The sequence below is a fragment of the Agelaius tricolor genome, unplaced genomic scaffold (assembly GCF_023055355.1).
Source record: "Agelaius tricolor isolate 1412-34295 unplaced genomic scaffold, bAgeTri1.0.p SCAF_13, whole genome shotgun sequence".
Lineage (NCBI taxonomy): Eukaryota > Metazoa > Chordata > Aves > Passeriformes > Icteridae > Agelaius > Agelaius tricolor.
In genome coordinates, this window is record NW_027269273.1 from 21161928 (window position 1) to 21189640 (window position 27713).

Consider the following 27713-nt stretch of genomic DNA (forward strand, 5'->3'; position numbering starts at 1 on the left):
TTACAAAACTACACAGGTTTTGGATTTTCCTTCTTCACCACCACCTCCACCACCTCCAGCAGCACTTTCTGTTAAAAAACAAGGAAGGAAAGTAAAATGAGTATTTTCTGTTAATTTTAGCTGCTCTAATTCCTTATTATGGAGTGCTGCTTTTATTTTATGCATATTATGTATGTTTGGCTGTCTGAAATTTCACTGCTTGTCTGGGATATTGGGATAAGAAACAATGACACGTTATAAATACATATGTGTATATAGTGTAGGAGTTGATACCAACATTTCTCAAGGGACCAAACACACACTGAACCACTCTTACTGGAAAGTTTCAGTATTTAAAATACATGACTGTCCCACACATACAAAACTGAGGTATGCAAGCCATGCCAAAGAAAGAAACTCTTGAATCAATATAAGCTGTGAATCTATTTTTGAAGCAGATGATACAAAAACTTTAATTTGACCTAACTGCATAAACCTTTTTCCAACCCTGCATGAATCCTTTTGTAAATACTAATTAAGAGAGAGAGACGTCTCATGTTTTTATTTATAGCTACTGATTCTGTTACTCTCTCTCAAATGATGCCACAGATGTTCATTGGTCATAAGTAAGATTCTTCCATGTAATAAACTGCATTTCCAGATTCACTTAAGGTAAGATACCAATATTAGAATTAAAACTTACATTTGAAAGCTGTGGATCACCATGTTACTAGGTCATTTTCGACCCTTTCCACCTGCATTGAAACATGTCACATGATCAGTGTCCTACCCTCTGTAATTTGTGGATATAATCAACACTATGTTACTAACTATGTATTTGATTTTCTCAGTTTAATACTGTATTTTGCTTTACTTCAGTTCTGAACTTTCCACTGTAGTGGTTCAGCAAACATGTTTATTTTGTGTCTACTGAATGGCTAAGAATAGCCAGGTCAGTGTGCTCTAGAGAAACCACCATGGTTCAGCATGTATCAAATCTTTGTTTGTATGAACTGACTTAACAAACCCATATATTTACATGGCCTTGATTTGACAGGGTCAGATCTGTTCTTCACAAATGCCCATGGCCTCATTGCAGCGTGTGTTTTTAAAGGATTCAGAATAATTCCCTTTTGTTTTGTGTTGCCAATTACGATATGCAAAGGGCAGATTCTGCACATCAGTCTGTCCATGCCTGCCTGTGTAAGGTTTCCTATTTTCCTATAAGGAAAACACTTAAGTGATTCCAAATACCAATGATATAGGATGGTCCTAACTTCCAAGTGAGAGTAGAAATAACTGACTCTTCCTAAATTGATTATTTAATTTCTATTTAAGAAGCTTATACTTAGGAGCATTGGATCTAACTTTGGTAACTTTTTTTGGTAGTATTCTTTGCTGAGAAAGCAAATGTATAAGAAGGTTTGAAGTTGTGTAAGGAGGTCCCAGGTTTTGTTTTGTTTTGCTGGTATTTCTGTAAAGATCAGATGGTTATGTTCCAGTGTAAGGAAAAAGTACTTTTTTCATACTGACAACCAGCTAGTTCTCAGCAATAAATGAATCTTAAATAAAGTTATATGATTTCAAAAAAATGAAAGTGTAATTGAAAATAAACTTGGGAGCAAGTAGGAGGGTGGAATTTTTGTGAAAATATGTGTAAGTAGTTCACACTGTGAGCAGACCAAAATATTTGACTCATTCTATTAAACTCTTTCAAAAATGTGCTTTGATTAAATCATGTAACTTACAGGACTTCTTATACCACTTTGCAACAGCTTTTTTTTTTCTTTTTTTTATATTTACTTTTATTGTAACCTAGTATCAATTTTATAGGAGCCTATGACTATTTCACACTCTGACAGTGACTTGATGGGTGGCCTTGGACAGCTTCTGTTTTGTGAAATGGGAAAAATACTCACCTATTTGCCACAGATACTGATTAACAAATTATTCAGAACTGGTTTATATTTTAAAGATGTGTGAAACACAGAGTAAACTAACTTTTCTTCTTCAGACTAGCTGACCATATATCACTTTTTTAATCACACATGGGTTTTTTTCATCTTTGAACCTCTTCAGTCATCTCAATCAATTGGCAGAGCTGTAGCTGCTGCTCCACACGCAATACAAAGAATAAAAGTAACTGACTCATTTCACTCAAGTGAATGACAGGTTTCAAGTTTCTATAAAATCAGATTTTCTTCTAGGTTATGCTATGCAGAACCATGCTTCCAATTTTAGGACTTGTTCTGTCTTTGGAAGGTTAATGTTGAATTTGTTATATGAGAGAGTGTATTTCAGCCAAGAAACTGGTGGTAGGGAGCTAGAGCCAAAAGCTTTATCTTAAACTTGGAAGAGAAGTGGGGATTGTCACTGTTTTTTTATGTTCCAAATGCATACTCTGTTCCCTTATGTTTTTCATTTTCAACTGAAAACAAAGCACCTGAATACATTTGGGGCTGATGCCACGCAGAATTTTGATACATGTCTTGTATTTCAGATAAGCAAGGGTTTAATTACATTCAGTTCCAAGTCTTTAGATAGAAGAAATGTTACATTCCCTTCACTTTTGTGGTGGTCATATTATATAATTCTGCAGTTGAGAAAATGAGGTCAGTGTACTGGATTTGTGTAGTCTTTAAAGGTTACTTCTCTTTCAAGTAAAGATAAACCTAATTTGGCTAATTCAGAACTTGCATACCATTAGCATAAAGTTAAATATTGCACAACTGCACTGCATGTGTGAATTTGAGAGAGAGAGAGAATATGTTGGCTGCCATAAAAATATATGTAAATGGAAACCTAAGAAGTTACTTAACCTTTTTGGGCAGCTGCTTCTTCTTCCTTTTTCTTTTGTTCCTCAATAGCTTTCATCTTCTCTTCATATTCATCGGCTCGTGTTTTCCATTCAACCCTGTTGTTTTGAAGACCATCAAACATAGGTGTAATTTCCTTGTGAAACCTTGAGAATTCCTGTGCAAGCAATTGAAATTAGTAAATTAGAAATTTGTAAGCACTGATTAATTGTTACGTCTGAAATTGTAGAAATACTGTTGAGAAAGCATTTCATTATTCTATTACATCTAATTCCAAGGCATAGTGTTGGAAATACTGTGTTTGGATTATAATGCCCTATTGTGCACACAGTCTGTTAGGAAAATATTGTAATTATATGTTGCTCATTTTAATATCTTCCTTAATCCCACATATGATTAGCCTGACTCATATAATACAACTGTGATACACGGTATTTTATCATATGATTATCAGTATCAGGATACAATTAAAAAGTCTGTTATCCTGTAATATATTCCAAGCAGATGAGGATATTTCTGAAGATGTCAAAAAAATCACATCACATTTTTGCCTGGCATTTTTGAATAATATTAAAAACTAGACAGGGATAAAGAATGTAGTAATTTCAGTGCCTTACAAAAGAAACAACATATCTACATGCCCCAAATATTGCATATTCATATTCCCTATGCTGTTTTATTAACTGCTTTCTGTAACTATCCACGTTGCTTGCTTATATTAAATGGGACTAGGAAGAATCAAGCTGGACATTGTAACTCAGTCTTTCCAGGCAATAACAAATCCTCAGCACCCTGAACTTTCACTGGGGTCTTCATCTTTTTTGAATTTGCTTCACATCTCTTGAATTCATTCTATGGGAACAATTCTTTGATGTAACAAAATACTGAAAAATTATGGTGGTTGTGATAGTGCTTGTGATAGTGATAGCCTGTGACCAAGAGTACTGCTGCTGTCTAGAAATTTTTACTGCAATTTCTTGTCACTAATTGTGCCATCAGAACTGCTGGAACAGGAAAACAAAACAAAATTCTTACCTTGTACACGAATGTACACACAAAGTCTATGAAACCAACTTGGAGCTTAGGTAGTTCATCTCCTTTGTTTCTGTCCATCATAGGCTAGAACAAAAGAGCAGTAATTTAGAATATGTAGATATCATGCTTTTTGGTATAGTGATCTCATAAGCATCATGGTTCATTATTTATTCAGTGTTGTCATAATAGTTAATATTGCTTAACACAGTGAAATTATTTAGTACTTACAATAGGCTGTTGCTGTAGCACAGTTCGTTCCAGGTCGCCTTGCTCCCAGAATTCATTTGCGACCATGAGGGCAACCTGAAGAGGTACAATTCAATGAAATTGTGAGCAGAAAATAGTAAATTTAAATAAATAGAACAAGGCTTTCCATAAAATGTGAAAAGACCTACAGACACTGTCTGCTGTACTTAAGGTTTTTCCCAGAAAATTATCACTAGCAATATTTTGATGCATGCTGAGTAAATAACGGGTTATTGCCAACAGAAACAAGGCAACATTAGCAACATAAGTCTTGTAATACCTGTAATGTGTAAAACTTAAAAGAACAAGTATTTGCAGTTGTATTTTGATTATGCTTTGTTAAAACATATTCTTGTAAGGCTAAGTGATGAGCTTTAGCAGGATGGTCAATAATACTGGAGTACTTGAAGTACTTATTTACCACTCTGTTACAGAATTTTTGTGTGTTTAAGCTGCTTTGCAATGGCACCAAGATCTACAGAACAGACACAATTCAAACCATACTGTTGTTAAATCTGTGCCTTAAAAATAGCTGGAAAGTAGCAAAAGTTGTCTAGCAAAGAAATAATTGAGTGATATTTAAGGGCAGCTAGAACAGCTGCCAGAATCAGCGGTGCCAGTTCTAGTGGAAGGACAAGTAGAGAAGGGCTGACAACTGCAGAGTGATTGACCACCTACACTCACAGTGACAGAAAGGTAGAGGTTCTTTTCTGGAAGCAACAGGTACTTAAATATGCATCAAGTAATAATAAGTTAATTTTTTAATTGATCATGCACCAAATGGATAATAAAGAGTAAATGCAGTATTGTCTACTTCAAAAGTACCTACCTTACTCTGTACTTCCCAGGGCTTGGTTATTGCAGACAGGTCACATCCAGTCATCATCATAGCCCTTTGAAAACAAAATCCAAAACAACAGTATAGTTTTGGGTGTCAGGAAGATGGTACTAGACTCTTCAGTGCTGCCCAATAACAAGGTGAGGAGCAATGGCAATAAACTAAACCACAAGAAGTTCCACCTCCAAGTGAGTAAGAACAAATAGTCACTAAGGGTAGAAGAGCACTGGAACAGGCTACCCAGGGATGTTGTGGAGTCTGTCTGGAGACACTCAAACCCTGCCTGGACCAGTTCCGGTGTAATGTGCTCTAGGTCACCCTGCCTTGGGAGAGGGGTTGGACAGGATGATCTCCAGAGGTCCCTACCAACCCTAACTATCCAGTGCTAGGATGATTATTAAAAAAAAAAAAAAAAAAAAGGTCTAGGTGTTCTAGGTGTTTAGGAATTTAAGATGCCAAAGGAATTAATATTTTGCACATTTTAAGAAGATTTTAGGCATGAGTCTCTAAATTAAAATCATGGTTGTGCTCATCATTGGACAACAACTAAGTCTAAATTTGCATGTTTAGAGGCCCAAATTCTTTTAAAATCTAGTCCTAGATAATTGATTGAATAAGGAGTAAAATATTAACCACCTACATGATGACTTCTTTTTTCGTTGGGTCAATAGATATATACTTAATTGCCTGCTCTTCTGTTTCCATTTTTTCAATTGCATCCACAATCTTTTGAAACATAGTTCTTTTCCTGTTAAAACAAACCAATGAAGCATATATTACTGAATGTGAGTTCCTGCATTAAAAATAAAATATAAAATCATATTTATGATATTTTTGCTTTTTCCAAGTACCATCCTAGTCATAGTAGTATCAAAGTAATACTTCCCTGCTGTTGAATGGAAACTTTTTAGGTAACCCAGACACTTTGATTTTGTTACATACCACTGGCATGTGAAATAGTATGTCAGAGTTCCTGACAAAGAAACAACCGATTTCCTGCCTCTTCAGATTAAACTCTTTGGTGTGACATTCTCATTTTTTAGCATTACATGTTCATTACTTCCTGTAACATACTAAATTGGGAAAAGTGAAGCAAATGCTAATACATGCTCTGTCACTCCCTCCTACCAAAAATTCTAAGAGTTACTAAGACCTGACTGAAAAGAACTATCAAAAACATAAGCCTGTCTTGCTACTGCTTCATAAATCTTCTAGTTTGTGCTTTGAATGAATGAAATAATGGAATTACTCTTCTCTAAATCTTAATAACTGCTCTTAAACAATTTCCTGAATTTTTACCTGTCTTCTGACTTTAAATTGTCCCAGTCATAAAACAAAAGTCTCCACATATCTTTAAGGAAGATATCCATTATTAAAGCACACTAATTCACTAACTTAAGAACAGAATTGATAGTTTGAAATTTGGAGTCTTTGGCATATTTAGCACTGGGAACAGTGGATGTCTGACAGGATGTTTTAATTTTCAGCATGCTCCTGCTTACTCTGAGTATCTGTTGTATGGTATGTTAAATGTCGCACATGCACACAACCTTACAATTAGGCTATTGAATGCACACTTCTGTAATACAGTGCTTGCTATAACTAAAAGTATGTTAGAATGACCTACTAAATGTATTATCTACTAAGTATTATGTAGATTCATGCATTCTCTAATTTGAAAGCTTATAATCCAACTGAGAATGTCTTGGTTTTTGCAAGAGTTAGACTCAATGGCAATGTTAAATAGAGCTCTGTTCTCTGCATATAAATATTGTTGTATGCTGTAAATAAACAACTAAAAACTACAGTTATACATTCAATAGGACTGATTTTTTTCAGGAGGAGGTTATACAGAATTTAGTACTTACTTGAAATACAAAGCCAAGTCAGTTGCTATTATTGCAACTTCAAATAAGTGCAGAACGGTTTCATACTGGCGCTTATTTAGGTTCTGGAAGATGTTTAAGCTCTGCAAGGTGGAAAGTTTAGGGTTTCAATTCCTTTTATAATACTGTCTTTGGTTTGTACTATACAGATTGTCTCAAATAGGGTAACAAAATTGGCCGACTACAGTCCTTAAATTAAAATAGTGTTAAAATTAAAAATTCACATTCCATTAACCTAATTTTCCTGACTTTTTTAAAGCTTCCCAGTTCCCCTTTTCTTCCTGTTAAACTGGGTTGGCACAGTTGCCTGCAGCAGTGTGTGGGATCTACCACGGTACGTGCAATGTCCTTTTCCTCGGGCAAAGGGAATGAGACCATCATACAGCATTTTTCTAAGTGTCTTGGTTTTATTTCCTTCTTTAACAGAGACACGAGGCCTGCATGATCCAGGGCACAGTGATGCTGGTGAGAGCCTCCAGAGGTCCTGCCAACTGCTCTGCCCGAGAGCAGGAGTCAGGCCCTGGCATCTCACATTTGACAAAGTATACTGCCATCAATAAAGGGAAAGGTTTGTTTTCATATCATAAACCTTCTAGGTTTTTTATTAACATAGCACTACTGCTGAGCGTAAGGATTTATTCCGTGGCCTCATGAGGTCAGGCAACAACATCACCGCAGGGATTAGAAGTGGAAAATGAGGGTGAAGTGGGTGCCTGCCCTTCTGCTGCTAACGAGGGATGGAAGGGGTGCATATGTGCATGCCCTGCTGCTAAACCACCCTCCAAAATACATGGCAGAGAGTGTAAATAGTGTGTTTTGCAGCAGCCAGGCAGAGCCTGATGCTGCTGAGGGCAGGGTGGCCGGTGCCCAGTGGAGGAGCCGGGCCCAGAGGGCAGCTGAGCCTGGGGGTGCGGCGGGAGCGTCCCCCCGCTGCTGGGGAGGGCAGCTGGGGAGGGCTGCCCATGCAGGACCATCGGGAATGGAGCTGCGGCAGAGCCCGCCATTCCCGGCCCTGTTAACCCTGAGGGGCAGCTAAGCCTGGATAGGCAGCTGGGGAGGGCTGCCCATGCAGGACCATCGGGAATGGAGCTGCGGCAGAGCCTGCCATTCCCAGCCCTGTTAACCCTGAGGGACAGCTAAGCCTGGATGGGCAGCTGGGGAGGGCTGCCCATGCAGGATCATCGGGAATGGAGCTGCGGCAGAGCCCGCCATTCCCGGCCCTGTTAACCCTGAGGGACAGCTAAGCCTGGATGGGCAGCTGGGGAAGGCTGCCCATGCAGGACCATCGGGAATGGAGCTGCGGCAGAGCCCGCCATTCCCGGCCCTGCTAACCACGCAGGCTTGGGGCGGCTCTTGGCCTGAGGGCAAGGGGCCTCTCCATGGACATCTTTGTTCCTCAGCTGCCAGAGCCTGCAGCTGAATTCAGACCTCATAAACCAGGCAGAGCCGCTTAATGACAAGATTTATATATACATATATATATATATATATATATATATATTACATTTCCTGCGTTGGTTTCAATACCAGCTGTTTTGTGCAAACAGAAAGAAACCTGAAGAGTGTGAGCGAGGCCCAGAGGAGAAGCTTTTCTATCTGAGGTGAATCTGTTCCAGGACAGAATCACTGATGTCTCTCTAAAAGTGGAAAATGCATAAGAATTTTTCTTAAACTTCTGAATTTTAGCATTTCTTATGTGGACCTAGAGAAATGCATAAGACCCAGTGAAATTTGGAACATTGTAACTTAATTGGATCTTCAGTGTTGACTGGTGTGAGCAGAAGGTCCATGACGTACCTCATCTTGCAGCAGGGTTTTACTGTACTCTAGGTGATGCCTTTCCAAAATGGAAGAGCCATGAAGTTTTGCCAGGGGAGCAGCTGACCTGTGGAAAAATAAGAAATTATTTAGAGTATAATATGTATAAATATAATTTGAAGGCAATAGTTTTTATTCAGGTTTCATATTATTGGTATGATAGTGTAATCTGTATAAATTGCCTATTGATATGATGCAGAGAAAAAACCCCAACTTGCTTCCCTTCATTTTTGTAACTGAATAATGATGGAACTTGGAGAGCACTGGGTGTCAGTGCCACTAAAGTCAAAGTCATTGTTAGATGCCTCAAAACTCAAAAACTTTGGTATTTTAAATATGGCTTCATTTTGTCCTGCCTGTTCAGTTTTGCTGTTTGTTTAATCTACGCTCCTTTTAGGTACCTTAAAAGTAGCCTTTATCCATCTTTTAGTGTTTATTCTGCGGCATGGCTTGTACATCTGTAACGACTGGGCTGTGTGCCCTGGGATTCTAGTCAACTGTAGCTTAAATCTGAAGTAACAGAATGTGCTGGTTTTGCACCACGCAATATAAGGGAGTTTAATTCCTCTAATGCTCTTGGGCTACTTCACTTCCCCAAAATTGCCTTTTTATGGGCAGCAAAAGTCCTGATAGCTCAGGTTTGTTCTGTTTTACCACAGGTCTTAAAAGCGTTCCCCTGATGTTGGACTAAGCTTCAAGAAGAGGAAATTCTGCATCAGATTATGGTTGTGAGATGAAGGGAGAAGCATCCTACTTACATGGGCTCCAGGTAGTTCTATGTGTTTGGAAGTGTATTTTCCTCCTTTTTCCCTTGGTTTATAGCTCTTTTTCCCACCCAGATAACCCAAGGTGGATTGCTATATGGCACCCCTATTTGCTCATGTGATTAGGACTGTTGTGGTAAAGCCTGATGAGAGCTCTATAAATAGCTTTACTGCGTATGACCTCATGTAGAGGGCTTTCATCTAGGGAAGACCACAGTGGAAAGATCACAACCCTCTTTAAACTTGTTTGGATCAGAGGCAGTCCATTGAACAAGAATCAGGATCGGTCATTCTCTTTCCTACGTCACCTGGAGAATCCCTGGGAATAATCAGAAAATCCCTTTGCGTCACTGCTCTAGCACACGGGCTGAAAAGGCTGAAATGTGAGCAGTGGATTCAGGGTCAGAAGGGTGTAGGATCAATCACTCTGGAGATAGGGTTGGTGGAAACTAGGCAGAAAATGGTAATCTTCTGATACACATGACATTCTAAGAAATGTGTTCTCTGGCTAGCACATGGAAACAAGCCCACACAGATTACATAAAATACTAAATGGTAGGTTGTTCATTCCTCAGGAGAAGAGTGGGTCCCACCATGATACATAATGTTTTAATACAAGGGAAAATTTATATTAATTAATTTTTTTCATAAAAAAACAGGTAAAAATCACAAAGAAATCCTTTAGACTGTTTTCTCAGGACATATTACAGCATGAATTGCAAAGCTTGAACCTCATGATGTGTTAACTTCTGGACCTGTGGACCCAGCAGTAGAACTCAAGCTTGTTGACTCAGACTTTTGTATAACATAGGAGATTACATCTCAGGAAAGGACCTATATCAGGAAACTGAGTGTGGGGAAGAACAACTGAACTAGTCAAATTAGACAGTGGAAAACAGCAAAAAATTCTGTCTCACTCTAGACTGGCCCTCGTCTATATCACGTCTTGAATCACTTTCCAGAAAAGTGCTTGTGTCCTGTCTTGAAAAAGTAATCCAATTACAGATTTTAATTTACTTTACTAATTTCTTTGTGTCCTCATGCACATGAGGCTCTGTCTGCTACAATCCAAGCATTGCTAGAGTTTTAAAAAGTTAGAGTATTAAAAATGGGTTGCAGCTGCAGGAGATCCTTCTAAGATTCTGCCTTTGCATTTTGTCTTTGTGTTTCAGCTGCCTGAAGTGCTCTGGGGCAGAAATCTTCTGTAGCATAATTATTCATGCCAGATGAGTATGGAATAGATACCTTATATTTTTGCAAGTTTTGACATTTTAAAATTTGTTTTCCACTAAAGGGAGTAGGTTTCCATATATTTGATACTTATACTTACTTCATTTGATACAGGTTATTGGTCCCTCTGTGATCAATGTCGTGGCAGAAAGCAGCAGCAACCATGGCAAAGGCTTCTAAATCAGTATAGTATTTCTTTATTTTTCCTGTCTGTAAAAGAAAACAGATAACTCTGAGTGTGTGTCTTCCTGAATTTTCCATCTGGAGTTGAAAGAATACTAGTTAATGAATTTGGGGTTAATATTAGCAACATTACCATCAGCAGAGTAAACATTGTTTGTCCCACATTGAATCCATGTCTCCAGTTATGGTAAGTGATATCCCGATAACCTTTCCTGACCGTGTACATCCATCTTGTAAGGACCTGTTGGGAACAAAAGGGAACAGACAGCTATTAATTGAAACAGAACCAAGGAACTCCCATTAAATAACTAGAATATACTATGAAATTCTAGAATATACAATGAATTTTTAAATTTTCCAAGTTCTTTGAAAACAAATGTTTTTCATTGAATTAAACATAGAAACAGCAATTTTTTCTTACATAAATGCATGTGGATTTAATTCCTTACCTATCTTACACAATTCAGGATTAATTTGATGTTTTTCTGATAATTATGTAAACGTTTCATTGAGAATGGAATATTGCTAAACATACCATTAATATTTTAGTATTGCCTACTTCTAGATTAAAGCATGTAACACCAGATATTTTTCTTCTATTTAAAAATAAATATAAACAAGAAAAATAAACCAGACCTCAGCTGGGACTTTGAATTTTTCAACAACATTTATCTCAAAGAACAGTCGTATTCCACAAGTTATCAGGCCATGCTCTGTAACAGGGAAGTCACTGAAGCGGAATTCATACAGTTCTAAATCTTTTGGATCAGGTAATTCTTCTTTCTATTAGGAAATAACAAAAACAAGGGGTTTTCTGTCAAGAACAAAGATGGAAAAGCTTTTTTAATTTTCTTCAGTAGAAATACTGTTCAAGGACGCTATTATTACGTCTTCAAAGGCGTCAGGTGTCAGTATGAACTAATGTGTATTAAATTATGAAATACAATCATGATACTGCTGGCTTTCTTCTCAAAATTAGTAGATAAAAGCCTTGGGCAATTCCTACTCTGAATTCCAACAAAATGCATTGTAACCTTCTCAACATTTCCTTAGTTTAGAAATCTTGGTCCTTGGTAATTCTTTTCCCTGGTATAAAATCCCGTGATTCTCCCACTTTTCGCCTGATCTCAAGGCTGCATTCATCTTTTTCTCAGCCAAATTAAATTGCCTATTTTGTATATATGATACAGAGTCCCACTGAATAGCCTAACTGGTAATAGTACTAATAGTGAACTATTGTCTAACACTCTTCATCTCTCTCAAAGCCTAGGGAGAGCAGCATCTGATTTTATAGAGTGTGTTCCAGTCCAAACAAGAATTCTTCAAGGAAGTCTGATGCAGCACAAAAATAGCTTATATTATCACAATTACTCCCTCCTCAGTAGTCTATAAAGGATCTTCACTTTATAAAGAAAAAATACAATTGAATGCATGCAAATATTTCAACAAATAAGGCTGATAATCCCTTTCCTTCTCCCTGGGTTTTTCCTTTATATCTACGCAGATCTGAGATCAAGGACAAAGAAACCTAGACCAGTGTTGTTTTAAGACCCATTACTTGGTGAATCATCAGATCTAGAAACACCTGCTTTATCCTATTAGTTATCTGGAATTCCAGGTCTTATAATAGGATAAAGCATGTAGCCTTGGCAGTGCAGAAGATATTAGACCTTTGAATTTGTGACTCCACAATGTTGAAAGAACAAATTGGTTTTTGTAGGTTTAAAAATTCATACCAGTATTATGTTTTTAAATTTAGAGCCTATATCAGAATAATCAGATTTTGCTCCACCCATGGAAAAATCTTGTAATGTCAATTATTTTTTGAAGATTTTCATGCTGCTAAATTAAATTTCCTTTAAAAGGCATGTGAAGCTACACACTGTCTGTTGATGGTTTTTTTTCACCCCTTGCAAGCTGTGTGAGCATCTGTTGTGTGGAAGCCAGTAAAATATTAACATCAATGCATTCCAGCATGCATGTATACATAACTAAAAAGAGTTTCATGAGATCTTTTCCCTATGGCTATGTGTACATTAGCAAATGTGGTATAATAGGAGGAAACAAGTGAAGTGGTTGGTACTGGAAGTCAACAGATTTGTGTGTATTTTGACCTTTTTTTCTTCAATCTAGCTGTTTTGATCCATTAACAGTGGAAGTTCATTCAGTGTTTTCATTCAGAGCACGTCTTTGCTCTGAATTTGAGATTTTTTTCTGATAAAGTAGGGAAATTCATGTGCTCCAGGACTGTTGAAGTGCACTAAATGGGCAAAAATAGGATTTTTTTTCCAAAGACAATGCCTTTCTAGATTGAAATACTAAGGCAGCCAGAGGACTGCACTATAAACTCATTTTTGGTTTAGTAGTAGCAGAGTAGTAGAGCAGAGAACTCATTAGGTCAAATCTGTTTTGTCACTGTGGAGTCACAGGTCACTGTCTTTAGACTTCTGTGCCTACAGAAATGCAGGAAAAAATAATCTGAAAGTAAGTTTGTTCCACTGGACACTGCTACCTCCGTTCTCTTACCTACAACGCAAGTAGCCTCACCACAATATCCCTTTCTTTTATTTTCAGAATTAAATACATTAAATTCAGTTATAGATACAGCATTTTCCCTATGAATATTTTGAGAAATGTAACAATTTAGATCTTAATTAATATAAAAATGTCTATGTAACTGTGACTGTCCAAGTGTCTTAATGTACATTTGTGACAGAATGCTTCCCTTCCTGTGCGTAGCAGTGGGGTCTGCACAAAGAAGGAGAGAAGAGGGTGAAGATGTGTTGCTAAATCAACTCCATCTAGCCTGATAGCTAACATTGATTGTATTCATCAGGATTTCACCATACACAACCTTTTCTATGATGAGGACACGTTACTCTCTGATATAAATACACCCCCTGACTTTTCAGTTTAACGACTTACCAAAATCCTGATGAGATCCTTTTGATCACATTCGTCTAAACTTTTTGCATTCAATTTCTCCTTGTATTTCTAAAAATGAAAAAGAGTAAGAGAATTCAGGTTTTGTGTAGTAAGTTTCCTGTTTTAATTTTGTGGCTGTGGACAGAAACTTACCAGGATAGATTCAACTTCAGCAGGGGTGGCCTTTGTCTGGTACATAAGCATTTCCTGAGCAATGTCTTTCCTGTTTTCAAGTTTGTTCATTTTGTCATAAGTGTCAGTATTTAAAACAGACCACCCCAGGAACTGTGTGAGAGTCTGCAACAAAGCCAAGTAAAGCAGAGATGATGCCGTGACAACAGAATCAACCTGAAAATTTGAACTTAGCTTTCTTAAAGTCCCATTTCTGTTAGTGCCCTTTGAAAAGCCAGGTGCCACTCTACTCGTTAGAGGCCTTTATCTTCCTTCAGCCAGTTCTCTTCGCACTCACAGCTTCTAATGACATTTGGCTCATTAAGTAATTAATATTCCCATTTTATATACAGGACTTTGAGGCTTATGAAGCTTAAGTCAAGTGGGTGGACTTGCGTACACTGTGTAGCATCTTACCTTGCCTGAGTGCATGCGATTATGAACGCTCTGTGAACTCCCATGGTCACAGGCCTGGCATCCATTGGCAAGCAACACACCCTACCTGCTTACCCACTGCTACTTAGGACATGCTGACCATCATTAAAAAGTCAAAGGATTAAAAGTAAAATTATAAGCAACTTTTGTTTATTGCTGGAATGTAAATGTTCACTTAAAAATTTTCAGTTTTATAAAGCGAGATAAAATCTTAGATTCTTAAGAAACTGCATAGTGAAGAAGATAGACAATTGGCTAGGTGTTAATATGGCCTACTTGAAAAATTTTTGACATATAAAAATGACTTTTTACTGCAATATTTTTTTAACATCATATATCTCCTCAAAACTTTTAATCCTATTAAGCTTACTTCAGTGATCTGTTCATCATATTCGTCAAAAGGTTTTCCATCTTTCCTGTTGTAAAACGTTGCAACTCCCACAATTTCTTCTTTTTTGTTGACAATAGGCAATGACAAGACGTTTTTGATAACCCATCCTGATTCATCCACAGGTCCTTTCTGTAGGAAAACCAAAAACCAGGAAATGTGTATTTCTTTGAAAGTTATAATACAGCTATGGACATAAGCAATGTAACAAAAAAATTTTTTTGTGCATCAAAATCAAATGAGAAATTATTTATACAATTACCTGTATAACCTATTAATGACAAGCACTAGAATATTTTTCTACAAAATTTGTAATTATTAACATTACTGAATTTACCTGAAATGTGAAGTATTCATCTGCTGGGGCATTCATCATGTTACAAATCTACAGCATAAAGAAAATGACACATTGTTGAAATGGAATATAATGCTCATCAAAACCTGATCTAATAATTTTTAAAGGAATGTCTATTTTCTAAGCTAGCAATAGTAAGCATCCTAGCTAGCTACAGAAACTAAAACCGTTCCTCTTAAATTAGATGTGGTTAATCTAACAGACATAATTTTGGAACATTTGTAGCAAAGTCCCTCAGTGTCTCAGAGTGCAAAAGCATAATGCTTAAGAAAATCACTTCCAGTTTAAAATGGCTTGGGGGTTTCTAGAAATAAATGAGTACTAAGGGCTCTAATGGATGTATGACAGCTATGGGTAACCCTGTAGCTCTAAAAATGCTACAGGGTTACCCATAGCTGTCATACATCCTGACTTTGAATTACGTATGTCTATGCAAGAAGATATAGGAAATTAGGAAAAATTTAAAACTTGCATGTGATGATTTTCTTGCTTTGACATTTTTTGTGACATTTAGCACACCAGGAAAGTGGCATCAGACACACATATTATTCCTCTGATATCATCACAATCTGAGGGAAATGATCCTGCTGTTTTCACCTTTTGTGCTGATGCTTTGCCTCCATCCAAATACTGATTCAAATTATTTCACTGGAAGCATCATGGTATTTTTGTAGAGGATTTTGGTCATGGGGAGGTTTGCAGGGTGTTTTGTTCAGTCAGAACAACTGCATGATTTAAAATGCTAGTTTTTAGTTTTGCTATGAACTTACAAGACCATTTTCAGCCACATATGTTGGCAATCCACTGACAAGACACCAGTGATCTGCTGGAGGTGACCTTTTGAGAGACAATGAAATTAATTTATTTCTACAATGTAGACATTCTATTCTGTCCCAGCAATGTCTAATTACTACACATTCATCATCTGCCAGTGAATACTCACGGAATGACTTTGATTTCTTCTTGTCCATGTAACAGATAGTCAATAATCTTATAAAAGTTGACTTCCTAAATAAAAATATAAAAACATCTAGGTGACTTGTAGAACTTCAGTATCAAACTTGAGATTCATAAAAAGAAAAATTAATATCCTCACTCGTCCATCAGGTGTCTTGGGGCCTTTGTAAGGCTCTGCCTCCCCCAGCCGGATTGGCCACTCGTCATAGAACTCCTGAGAAAATGATACACAGGGAAAAAGGAAAAAACAAATCAGTTCTGGGTTCATAGATAACATCACATCTGTGTAATACAGTTTGATTTTTATTTCTACTTAGTTTACAATGGTCATATTTCAGATAGTATTAAGAAAACATTGGTAATTATATTCCAGACAAGAAATGTTTGCCAGCAAATTGCAGGCTAATCTTATCCCTAAATAGTTGCACAGCTTAATTGTTCTTTTAGCAGGTAGATGTTTCTAAAGCAATAATCAGACCTGCACCTCCACCCTTTCTTGCATGGAATGATGAATATGAAAAATTATTTCATAATTGGCGTTTATGTTTATTTTGGTTGTATCCTTTGCCATATTTATATTTTGCATGTAATATTTGTAACATTGTTAGGTTTTAAATAAATTATCCCCCAGAGTTAGAAAGCATGGGAACTTTGTGTCTTGGAGACTTCACGTTAGGAGTTTGTAGCAAGGAGGAAAAATAGTTTTTACCTTCTCTTTAGTCATGTCCAGAAGACCAACAGAGTATCTTTCACAATTCAAATACATTCGAATAGTATACAGTGCTTTATGAAACTGTCGTTCTATATCTGTTAGTTCTTCAAATACTTTGTTGGCAGACCACAAAAGCATCTATTTACAACAAAAGAGAAGGAGGATAATGTTCAGAACAGTAAGAAAACATAAACATATGAATCCTAGGCATTCCAGAATGAAATTATAAAGTGCATCACTGTTAATAAATTTTTAAAAAGAATAAATAGATTGTATCCTTACTTCAATAAGATTGCAAGTTTATAAAATAGTGGGAATGATAATTGTTTCAGAGAAAAATGAACTATTTTTATTTAAAAATGCTTCTATACCTGGCTTTTTCGTGATTCAATATTGTGGAGATACGACGTATGGTTATTTCTTATCATCAAAGATATAAAGTTGAGGTATTTTTTAAATACCTAAAAATGACAAAGATCAAAATTAAACAAAAGTATTACATTAAGATATAGAGTCACTCAAACTACTTGTTTGAGTGTTATTGTGTGACATTTTACCTCTTCATCCTCTTTTGAGAACTCAGGGGCATTTAATTTGTTGAGTGCCATCACAACAGCAAGCACCTCTTTACCCTGTGTAATTGCTGTTGCCAACATATTGACTGTTTTATAACCAGTTTTTTTGTCCATGAAGTCAGAAAAATGGTTGTTCTGAAAAAAAAGGGAAAAAAATCACAAGTTAAATACAGAACAATTACCATGCCAAGAGTAAATGATAATTTTATTTGGTAACTGATGTTTGCAATGCTGTGAGTACTGTTTCACAGTGCAGCAGGTTTATACTTGGAAAAACCCACTATGATTACTTAACTGGATCTTGCAGAGTTATATGTACAAGCTTAACTGAAGCATTGGTTATGAAGGTAGCCTCTGAAACCAAGTTTTGTGCAGGTCTTTATTATAATGCTGAGGAATTAAAAATATGGGAAATACATGATCTTGTCTCTACCTGGTAATCTAATCTATGTGGTTTGCATTTTAGAGAATTACTTCATAGCTGTGTTAATCTTTATTATCATTTTATTATTTCAGTAAATAAAATTCATTATGCATTTCCCTCATACAATATTTAAAAGTACCTTCTGTCCTGTATAAAATACTTATGGCAGAGAAGCATGTCCAGCAGGTATTCCCCTGGCTGACCTGTTTCTTATTCCTTCCTGTCTGACACACTCCCATCCCTGTTGCTCCCAGCTCTACAGGCTCTTTGGTGAAAGCAGAGGATATAGGTATAGGATATAGGACCAGAGCTGCTTTTGTTGAGTGTGTGATCCTGTGGGAATAAGGCCATGTGACTAATGAATGATCCACAACTCAGTACTCCATATTTACTCCATTTTCATCCTCAAAACCAAATGCTGTGGAGGGTTTAGCAAAAGCTATTATTTTAATTTTTTTAATGTAAAAATATTGAGAAGCTAGTTCATGCTTCATGTATAACTCATATTATTTATTTCATATATTAACTCATATATTTATTTCCTCATATCCAAGAAATTCTTGGTGTTTTCTTCAAAGGCTTTAGTGTTCTCTTTAATGTAATACAAAAGGGATTCAAACATTTTCAGGGAAATCTGTTTGTCAAGGGTTGTTATGTTTTGTTATGTTATTAAGAAAATACATCTGAATGAGCTGAGTTATGAGTTGGAGGTTTGAAATCTGTTGAGATGTGCATACTGAGAAGTGCCATGGTTCTACTAAGCAGCTAAAATAGCCAGACTCTGTCTTCACAGAGCCTTTTCCATCCCCTCAGATTTCACTGCTATCATGTCAGTGCTCAAACTTCTCCAGAGATGAGCACTCAGCTCACTTATACTGCATGTCAATGCCCAGAGCTGCAAACACTGCTGCTATTCATTGCTGCCTTAGCTTAGGCAGCTGACATCTGCGTGGTGCATCCCAAGGTGTCTTCCTTGCTGACAGGCTGGAGACTGTTGCAGGATGCCACATCATGGAACTTCAGCTTTCATAGAGTATACATAAAGCTTCTTAAAGAAAACCCCAAACAAATAAGCGTTTTCTAGGTTATAAATCAAGCATGACAATGCTTAGAAATGGCAGAACTAAAATTGTTTGTTTACTATTTAGATTTTTCCTCTTAATTTTCTTTTGCCCCTTTTCCCTCCAGCAATTTTTTCTACTATAGTTTGAATTTATTGCATATACAACTCTAACAAGAAAGACAGAATTTTATTATGTCATCAAAATATTAGGGTTTGGGCTTTTTCCTTGTTTTTCATAGTCTTTAGGCAGTCCATCTTTTATGTTTGCATTTTATATTTCCTTCTAGGGCTGCATTTCAGTGAAACAAATTAAATGTCTGGAAGTAACTTTTAAATATTGTATTTATGCCCTGGGCTCTCTTGTAGAGAATTGATTCTCTTAATGACAGTCTGTGCCATCCCCATAAATCTCATTCAATGTATCAGGCTCTATTTAGGTCCCTGGAAAGTGTAGCCACTTTTGAATATATTGTCCATGTGAAAATGGGATGCTTTCTCTGTTTCCAACAAACTACCTGAGTTATTATTTTCTGTTTTTCTCAGAGAAAGGCATAGGAACATCTCCTGTAACAGATATCCAAAGAAAATGCCAGGCAATCTGTCTCTTCTGTGTGAGAATCAAATACTGTCCTGCAGCCTGCTAAACAAGTATGTTATTCCATGGAAATATTCGGGTTTCTGTGGGATGTGTTATCTACCGACACAACCATTCTGGACTTGGGTGTGGTTTTGAGCTTTGGGGTTTGCATTTCTGACTGTTTTAGCCATTGAAAACCCAGTAAATTAGACAGGTAACTTGACCCTGTTTTGAAGTCCCTCTGTGTCACTAAGAGCATCTAGCATTCCTGGTGAGGCCCAGGTTCTTGGGTGTAGGGTACTGTATTCTGCTGTAAAGGAATAAATAAACACCTCAGACACTCCTGGATTTCTGAACACTTAAAAGGGATCTGTAGACACTAAATCAGCTGAATCATTTAGTTTGTTTAATAATGCCAGAATGAAGGTACAAGCAGTGGTGATCAGAACTGTTCAGAAGAAGCACTTTGGTCATGCAATTTTTGCAAAGGATAGAAACATTTTAATACAAGCCTCTGTCAATAAATAGAAAGTTTAGTAACCACAAGCCATCCTGTGCCTAGATAGTGTGAAGCAGAAAGATAAAAATACCTTCTAATGAATTGGCAGCATTCCCACAGCACGTACAAAGACTCCTGTCTCACATGATTTGCACATACAAGCAAAACATTGTGCTTAGATTTAGGCTTTTCATTATTGAATATTTTAAACATAATCTCTAGGAGTTTTGAAGCCTTTATTTCCAAAAGAGTTGTAAAAACATTTTCTCTTGGGAGCATAAGCGCCTTGTTTTTTCCAAAGAAAATCACTTTTCACAATATCTAAGGAATCATGTTCATAGACGAATAATCAAGAAATGTGGTCTGCAGAACCAGAGCCAGAAGAACATCTTGGTGCTTCCATTACTACATGAATGTGGACACTTAGTCTACTTGAGCCTGATCTTATGAATCAAACTATCTTTTAGAATAATGTTTTGAACTTTCAGCTCTCAGTTAAATCACAAAGTAGGCTTTAAAAGAGAAATTATGGAAAAGAAATCTGCTGCTAACTCCCTAACTGTAGTACATTTGCAGACATTTCCTACTAGCTCCATTTAATGTCGAGATTCCGAGCCATTTACTATACAATGATCAGTTCCTTAAATAGGCCCTGAGATGTGCAACATATCCTGGATTTGCAAAGCCAGCACCAGAGTCTAGCTAGCACAACCAGCTAGCACAACCCTTTTGATGGAGGAATGTTTCCTAATATCCAGTCTGAACATCTCCTGGCACAACTTGAGTTCACTTCCTGTTATCCTATTATTTGTTAGTTGGGAGAAGAGGCTGACCCCCACCTTTCAGGGATTTGTAGACATTGATAAGGCCCCTCTAAGCCTGCTTTTCTCCAGGCTCAACACCCCCAGCTACTTCAGCCATTCCTCACAGGACTCGTGTTCCAGATCCTCCTTCAGCTTTGTCACCCTGCTCTGGAGATGCTCCAGCACCTCAATATGTTTCTTGTAAGGAGGTGCCCACAGCTGGGCACAGGATTCAATGTGTAGCCTCCCCAGTGCTTGGTGCAGGGCAGCAATCTCTGCCCCAGTCCTGCTGGCCACACTGTTTCTGATCCCAGCCAGGATGCCCTTGGCCTTCTTGCCCAGCTGGGCACTGCTGGCTCCTGTTCATCAGCTGTTGATCAGCACCCCCAGGTCCTTTTCTGCCCAGCAGCTTTTCAGCCACTCCTCCCTGCATTGCTGCCTGTGGTTGAAGTGATCCAACGCACAAGGGGTAAGATTTAATCCTGCAGGTGAGGAGATAGGGCCAAGACAGCAGATGCCTGTTCTCCTCCACCTCTTTCCCCTTGTAAAGCACAGAGGAAGAAGGGGTTACAGTGACCCCTTGCAGATATGACTATTTTGCTCCTATTGGATGGGAGGTTCTGGTTTGGATAGATGAGCTCAGACTGCACATAATTCTTTGCATCATCTCCACGTGTTTCTGGTTTTCTTTCTGGTAGTTCTACAGTATTTTCTTCTCTTACTGATCATTTGTTCTTCCACTGATTGTCTTGCATTGGCTCAAATTTCTCAAAATTTTAACCACTTAATAGGTGGTAATAATGTGTGGTAATGTTTCATCTCTTACTTCTACTCAGCCTAATTTCAACTCACAAATGTTTTTGTTTCATAATGATATAATTGAGTATAAATAGAAAATAAAAAACACATACTAGTCATCTACCTGGCCCTTTCTTAGGCCACGCTCCAAAAATTACATATTGCCAGGGATGTCAGTTTTATTTTAAGATGTAACTCACTAGCATTACAGAACAAATTGACTTTGTTATTGCCAACATGACTAGTTATGTCCCTGAAATGCCAGCTTGTTATTTGCAATATGTATTGACTATTTTGCGACTTCTTGAAATTGGATTTGTATTATATTAATTGCTTTTTCACATGAAACAAGAAAATTAGGTAAAAGGGAGCTTTTAATTTTCATTTTTAATGTACTTTTTGGAAATTTTAGAATAGTAAATAAAGAATTGGTGGGGTTTTTTTCTGGAAGGCACAATGAATAGGAATGCATTCCTGTATTAAAATATTCTGGTAAATTGACTAAATCTTTGCCATAATAGAAGACTGGAATGTGTTTCCATTTTTCCAGTTAATATTTGTTGAGCATGAGTTTCTGGCAATCTAGTGTTTATTATCAAGATAAGATAAAATGGAGGAGCAGACATTAACATTTAGAGTGCATATTCTTCCCATGCAAAAAACTACCTCAGACAGGCTGGAGTCTGGGGACCAGAACATCCACATTAATCTGAAACCCCTGTCAGTTTAGACAGGCCTGGAATTAAAGTCTCTCCCACTCTTGGGTTAAAGTGTAGAGCTGCTGCTCTGAAGCTGGATCAGCTTACAAAGGGATGATACCAGTGCTTGCAACTTGAAGATGTGTTTAAGTTGATTTGTACCATGGGTTTCCAGTGGTTAAATTAGGTGCCACAACAATCACTCTTCTGGCTGCTTAATCTGAGTTGGAATCTCCCATGGTCTCTTGTTTCTTCACTTCACTGGGGGTTGTGAATTCCAGTGCAAGACCTCTAAAAATGAGGACTAGTTACTTCAGCATCAAAATATTTCAGCTCCTTTATAGATCTAATCCAAAAGCCTTCACTTCCTTTGAAGCATTTTCCCACCATTTTTATGATTTTATACTCAACTATAACAAACAATATTATTTCTCGAGTTTCCAGTCCTTAATTAAATCCTTGTTTTCTAATACCTTTGAACTGAAAGGAGCAGTGCAATAATTTAAATAGGTTATGGATTAAAGCAAATATATAAAGTCTTTATTATTGATTCGTACAAGCTGAGAATGTGAGATTTTGATTCCCCAAAAAATACATACTCCTTGTAGAAGTATTTTTTAGTTCTTAGTTTTATTTGGAAATAATGCCTTGGAGAAAAATGTAAGGTAATTGTACTCTCCTTTATAATGTTGTCTGTGTTATCAGTTACTGTTAAAAGAATATTAATGGACATATCAAATTTTTTGAAGCCTATTATTTTACTTTGCAATATTTGAGGCACATAATCTGCTGTACACTGTGAATAATGTAAGACAAATTATTAGGGTAATGGTCCTGCCTGGCCTCCTGTTTCTCACAACTATGAAATCCTGGATTAAACACTATTAGCTCTCACAGTCAACTTCTACATAATCTTGTGGGGAGGAGACTGACTACTAAGTTAATTATCAAAGGTCTGTATCTTTCCCTCTGCTTTTCTTTTCTGGAGCATTAGTCAGGATGAGGAGCTTCCTCACGTTTATTGGTACCTTTCCAGTTAGAAGGAGATAATCCCTAAAGAAGTGGTTACCAGGCACTAAAAGTGGAATAATTTATTTTTCAATGATTTATTGCTGTTGTGATCTTTTATTGCATTTACTTTTGTTATAAAGGGGTAATGATTGAAGCATGAAAATGTCACACCATGCCTTTGTCAATGTTGTCATGTACTTAAGACTTAAAAAACACTATGTTGTTTGGATATGGACTGTGTCAACAGTAAACAGTGGATAGAAATACCATTTTTAAAGTACTAAAGCCAACTAGAAATAATCATTGTGCATTTTGTATTATGACAAGGCACTAGGGGAAAATTTCTTCTCTGGCTTAACTCTTCCTGTCATGTTTTGTTCATAATGTGGGTAGCAGACAATCTTGTTTGACTGAAGTGTATATGTAGTGAACTGAAAAATAATAATCCTTTCTGAAATGTGGTAAAGACTTCAGTAGCTGCATATTTCTGCTGCCATGGACTATTTATAGGCTTTAAACATTAGTGACTCAAGCTGCAGTTCTGGGTTTGCTATGGAGAAAAAGATTCTGGTGACATAATTGGGAGATCTGCTTGTGTGAGTAGTGAACTTGGACATTGACTTTTTGTACACAAAGAAGGAAAATCCTGATGTTTTTAAGATCTTTAGGGCTGTTTTTAAATATCAATCCTTGGTTCCAGAGAAGTCTCTGGGAGTTTTGCAATAATGTAATAAACTGTCAATATTCCAATGATGTTTAGTTACCAAATTTAGATTAATGGGACCCTAGTTCAATTGCATTTTTAAAAGTGTGCCTAATGGCATAGACCTCAGTAATCCTGAGAGTAAATGGGTGCCTAAGTAAAGATTACCTTAGAATGATTGAATAATAACAGATACTCAGATGACATGAATTAATGAGCACAAAACACCTAGCAGGATTAGATGGACAGAAAACAGAAAATTCTCTTTCTTAAGCATGTATAAATGACACTTGTCACAAAATTTTGAACAAATCCTATTGCAAAACCAGAAATATTTGGTTAGCCCTGCTCTGGGCACCTCTGACATAATGATATTAAGAAGCAGTGCAGTGTCTGATAGGAGGCACATCTTCCCTGATCCTCCTGATCTTTTCTCATGTAATCAGTCTTATGAACTTGGACGGATTATCCTCCAATCTCCCCACGTGGTGGTAAGAGGCAATAAATCAGACACTTCTTGTCAGAACAGCAGCCATTGAAGAAAGGATATTAGTGGTCAGTTGAAAATGAACTGATGGTTTTCTCAAATCAGTCAGTCTTCTGTTTGCCCCTGTGATTCCTACTTACATCTGAGGCAGTTTACTGTATATTGGAATGTTATTTTCCTATATATAAACTTTCGTTTCTGAGCTGTGAAAGTAGTCCTTTATAACTTTTAGCATGACAAAAGATATTAATTTTTGTTTACCTCCTGAAAAACATAGTTAATTGCAGTGTATAGATATTTTGATTATTTACATGGAGCTTAGGACACAGTAGTGGTTTCTATCTCTAAAATATTCTGGAATTTTAAATTGACTGTATAGGAAATACTGCGAATCCAGACTGTCATCTTGATAATTATCTTAGCACCATTTGATTATGTTCAACATAGGAGTAAAAAGAAATGAAGATGGCAGCATTTGTTGATGCAAGGTTAGTTATTTTTAAGGAAATCTTAAAATTCAAAGCATGTTTGAACTACATGTCCCCATGTATTTCAGAGCAGTTTCTAAAGCAGATCTCACACATGCATGTTTCACTTTTGTTAGGTCACTCACCATTTTAATTAACATTTGTAATAAATAATAATAATAAAAATTAAAATAAATAAATAGTGTAATAAATAAACTCTTATCAGCACCTTAAAGAAAGAAGGTGATTTAGTGCAGATTCAACGGGAACCTCAAAAATGTCAGAACAGCTCTGACTCAATAATTTTCTTCTATAGATGGTTTTGAACAAAAGCCCTGGTTCCAGACATACTCAAAACCAAACCCATTTTAAACACTGACATGAAGCTGAACATGTATGTTGACATCATCTTCCTCTGTCCTCATTCACTTACTAATAAGGATACATCCTCATTACAAAAGCTGCAAATTAAATTATTCAGAGATGCATGTATGGCAGCATGAAATGATATCAGAGAACACTTGCAAACCCATACTGGAAAACAGAATACAAGCCTGCCTTGTTCAGCAGAAACTCAGGTATTTAACGGTCTCTATTAATCTAATATTCTCCTCCATTATTATAGTCATTGACATTACAACTACTACAAGGACACTGAAAACACCTAACTAGGCAACATTATGTCGTTCTATTGGATTTTAAGCCATCTCTGCTGATGCTTTTCTCATGTTATTGGTCTGGAATTCTGTCTCAGATTTTTCTGAAGAACAACTTTTAACCTCAAACCCTGGGCAGGAAGAAGCAAATGCGCAGAACCCCATTCCCAAGAGAATTCACTTACCTTTGTCACATCAGGTATATTAAAAAACTTCTTGGTATGAGCAACCCATCCCACTATCCCGATGTCCAGAGGAAAAACAGTCTCATTTTCTGGTTTCACCAAATTCTGCTCATAGTTGGAAGTTGGAGTGATATCAAGAATCCTGGAGGCTACCTCTGGAGTACCATTTCGGGAGCGACAAATGAACAGACTACACCGATCAGCTGCCAGCAGCTGTGCCAGCCTCTGCAGGGCTTTGTGCACCATCTTTTCCATAACACATGCCTCATCCTGAAGTTCTGATACCAACTCAAAAATTATGTTACTCTCCTCCAGACGGGACATTTCTTTGAAGCTGACTCCTTCCTTCACATCTCCAGGGTTCACGTTAAAGATACTTCCCACCACTTCAGGTCTCACTTTTCGGTCGAAATACTCCTTGGCAAACTGGGGATTGTTCTCCAAGTATTTTTCAACAGCATCTTTATTTACCTCACCCATTTTTGCTGGATTTTTCTTAGGATTTCTTTTAGAACTGCATCACCATCAAAGCAGGAATGACAGCAAGAAGTCCTAACCTGTTACTAGTAAGAAAAATGTACTTTGTACATATTGTATAGCTCACAGACACAATACATTCATCTTCCTCTGTGGCTTCCGAGCCTTCTGATACTCTTGAGATATGACAGAAGGCACTGGCTTAGCATCTTCTTAGTGTGAGATCTTGGAGACCGCTAATTAAAGAGATGTCAGGACACTAAACCCCTGAGCATTCTTAGCTCATAAATCCTCAGGGAGCCATTTTAGCATTTTAAACTAACCAATTAATTCTTATAAAATTGTCTGGTGTGTAGATATATGCACCTGTATGTTATTTCCTTCATTCATCATATATATACTCTACTGTGCACACAGAAGTTCCTATTAAAACTTCATATGAGAAATTCCACCCAGACTCTTACCCCACATTATACACGTGCACAGATGTACACACGTGTATTTGTGGGAGGCACTTAAGGGCAGGAAAACAGAATGTTATGGAGAAATCTTTTAAATGGCAGAAATTAGCTTTCCTTAAAATAGTCAGGAGATGATAGAAATTGGATTACTAAAAGCAAATAATTATGAAGTTATACATAAATAAAATGGGTGAAATTCTTAAGACCTTACAGAAATCTGAACTTGCTCAAGTGCTCGAATGATTAACCTAGGTGAAGATGGAATAAAAGAATTAGAATGTGACTTAGCACAGCCAGATATGGCTTAGTCTTTTTTTTTTCCTTCAAAAAGAGAGAGGCAAAATAAAGAATAAAATCAGAAAACTGATTAAATTCAAACTGAGGAAACAGTAAAATTTTTATTCTGTAAGCATAAATATCCAGTCAAGATCTACACTTTCTTCAGAAAAAGTTGGAGATGTCTGTTCTATGAAATAGCACAAAAAGGATAATAACTGACAAACATTAGACAAAGAGGGAATCTTGAGTCTGGTCACAGATATACCACAGATAACCAGGCATCTATATAGATACAGATATATGGTTATACATGTTTAAAGTCTCCTGCCATTAGAAGTTCAATATTACGAACATGAATGGAAAATGAATGGTGGAAAATGTCTTGAATTTGAGGAGCAAACATTCCAAAGCTACATGAGAAGGCTGAATTTAAGTGCCAACTATGACAGTAAATGGTCTGTGTTCATTGAAACAGATCTGAATTCCAGCACAGGAGGAAGACTGCAATACAATTAATCTTACTTCTGTTTATGGCATCCACCTAGACCAAAAGCAATGAGAGAGTCTTGGTGTAAGAAAATAAAGCACACACCCTTTGGCCATTCTTAATTTGAAAAGAGTATTACCAAAGTGCATCATCTGTCTGCCAGAAGCCACAGTGTGTCAACATTAGTATTTATCAGCAGATCTCAAAGAATCAACATGGGCAACTGGCACCGATAGTCTCGAGCACGGAGAACAGGTCACTGATAGATGCTCAATGACACCTAACATTACTTTTCCCTCTGATCATCATATGAAACACTATGTAC

General features: G+C 37.0%; 1 protein-coding gene across 2 annotated transcripts; it reads right to left on the reverse strand.

Moving 5' to 3' along the window:
* Window positions 1-26164, reverse strand: PDE6C (phosphodiesterase 6C). 2 transcript variants are annotated; one of them, XM_071438361.1, is made up of 22 exons: window positions 25685-26164; window positions 17296-17448; window positions 17110-17199; window positions 16736-16876; window positions 16166-16240; window positions 16013-16077; window positions 15840-15906; window positions 15052-15099; window positions 14697-14846; window positions 13874-14017; window positions 13721-13789; window positions 11432-11578; window positions 10929-11036; window positions 10713-10822; window positions 8598-8685; window positions 6783-6883; window positions 5555-5662; window positions 4906-4969; window positions 4059-4133; window positions 3831-3914; window positions 2799-2952; window positions 1-44 (listed from the first exon to the last, which is right to left on the reverse strand). In XM_071438361.1, the coding sequence occupies exons 1-22, from the start codon at window positions 26162-26164 to the stop codon at window positions 1-3; spliced, it is 2565 nt and encodes an 854-aa protein (XP_071294462.1). The 2 variants fall into 2 exon arrangements, with proteins under 2 accessions (XP_071294462.1, XP_071294461.1); XM_071438360.1 differs by having other exon boundaries at window positions 1-68.
* Window positions 26165-27713: the final 1549 nt, after the last annotated feature.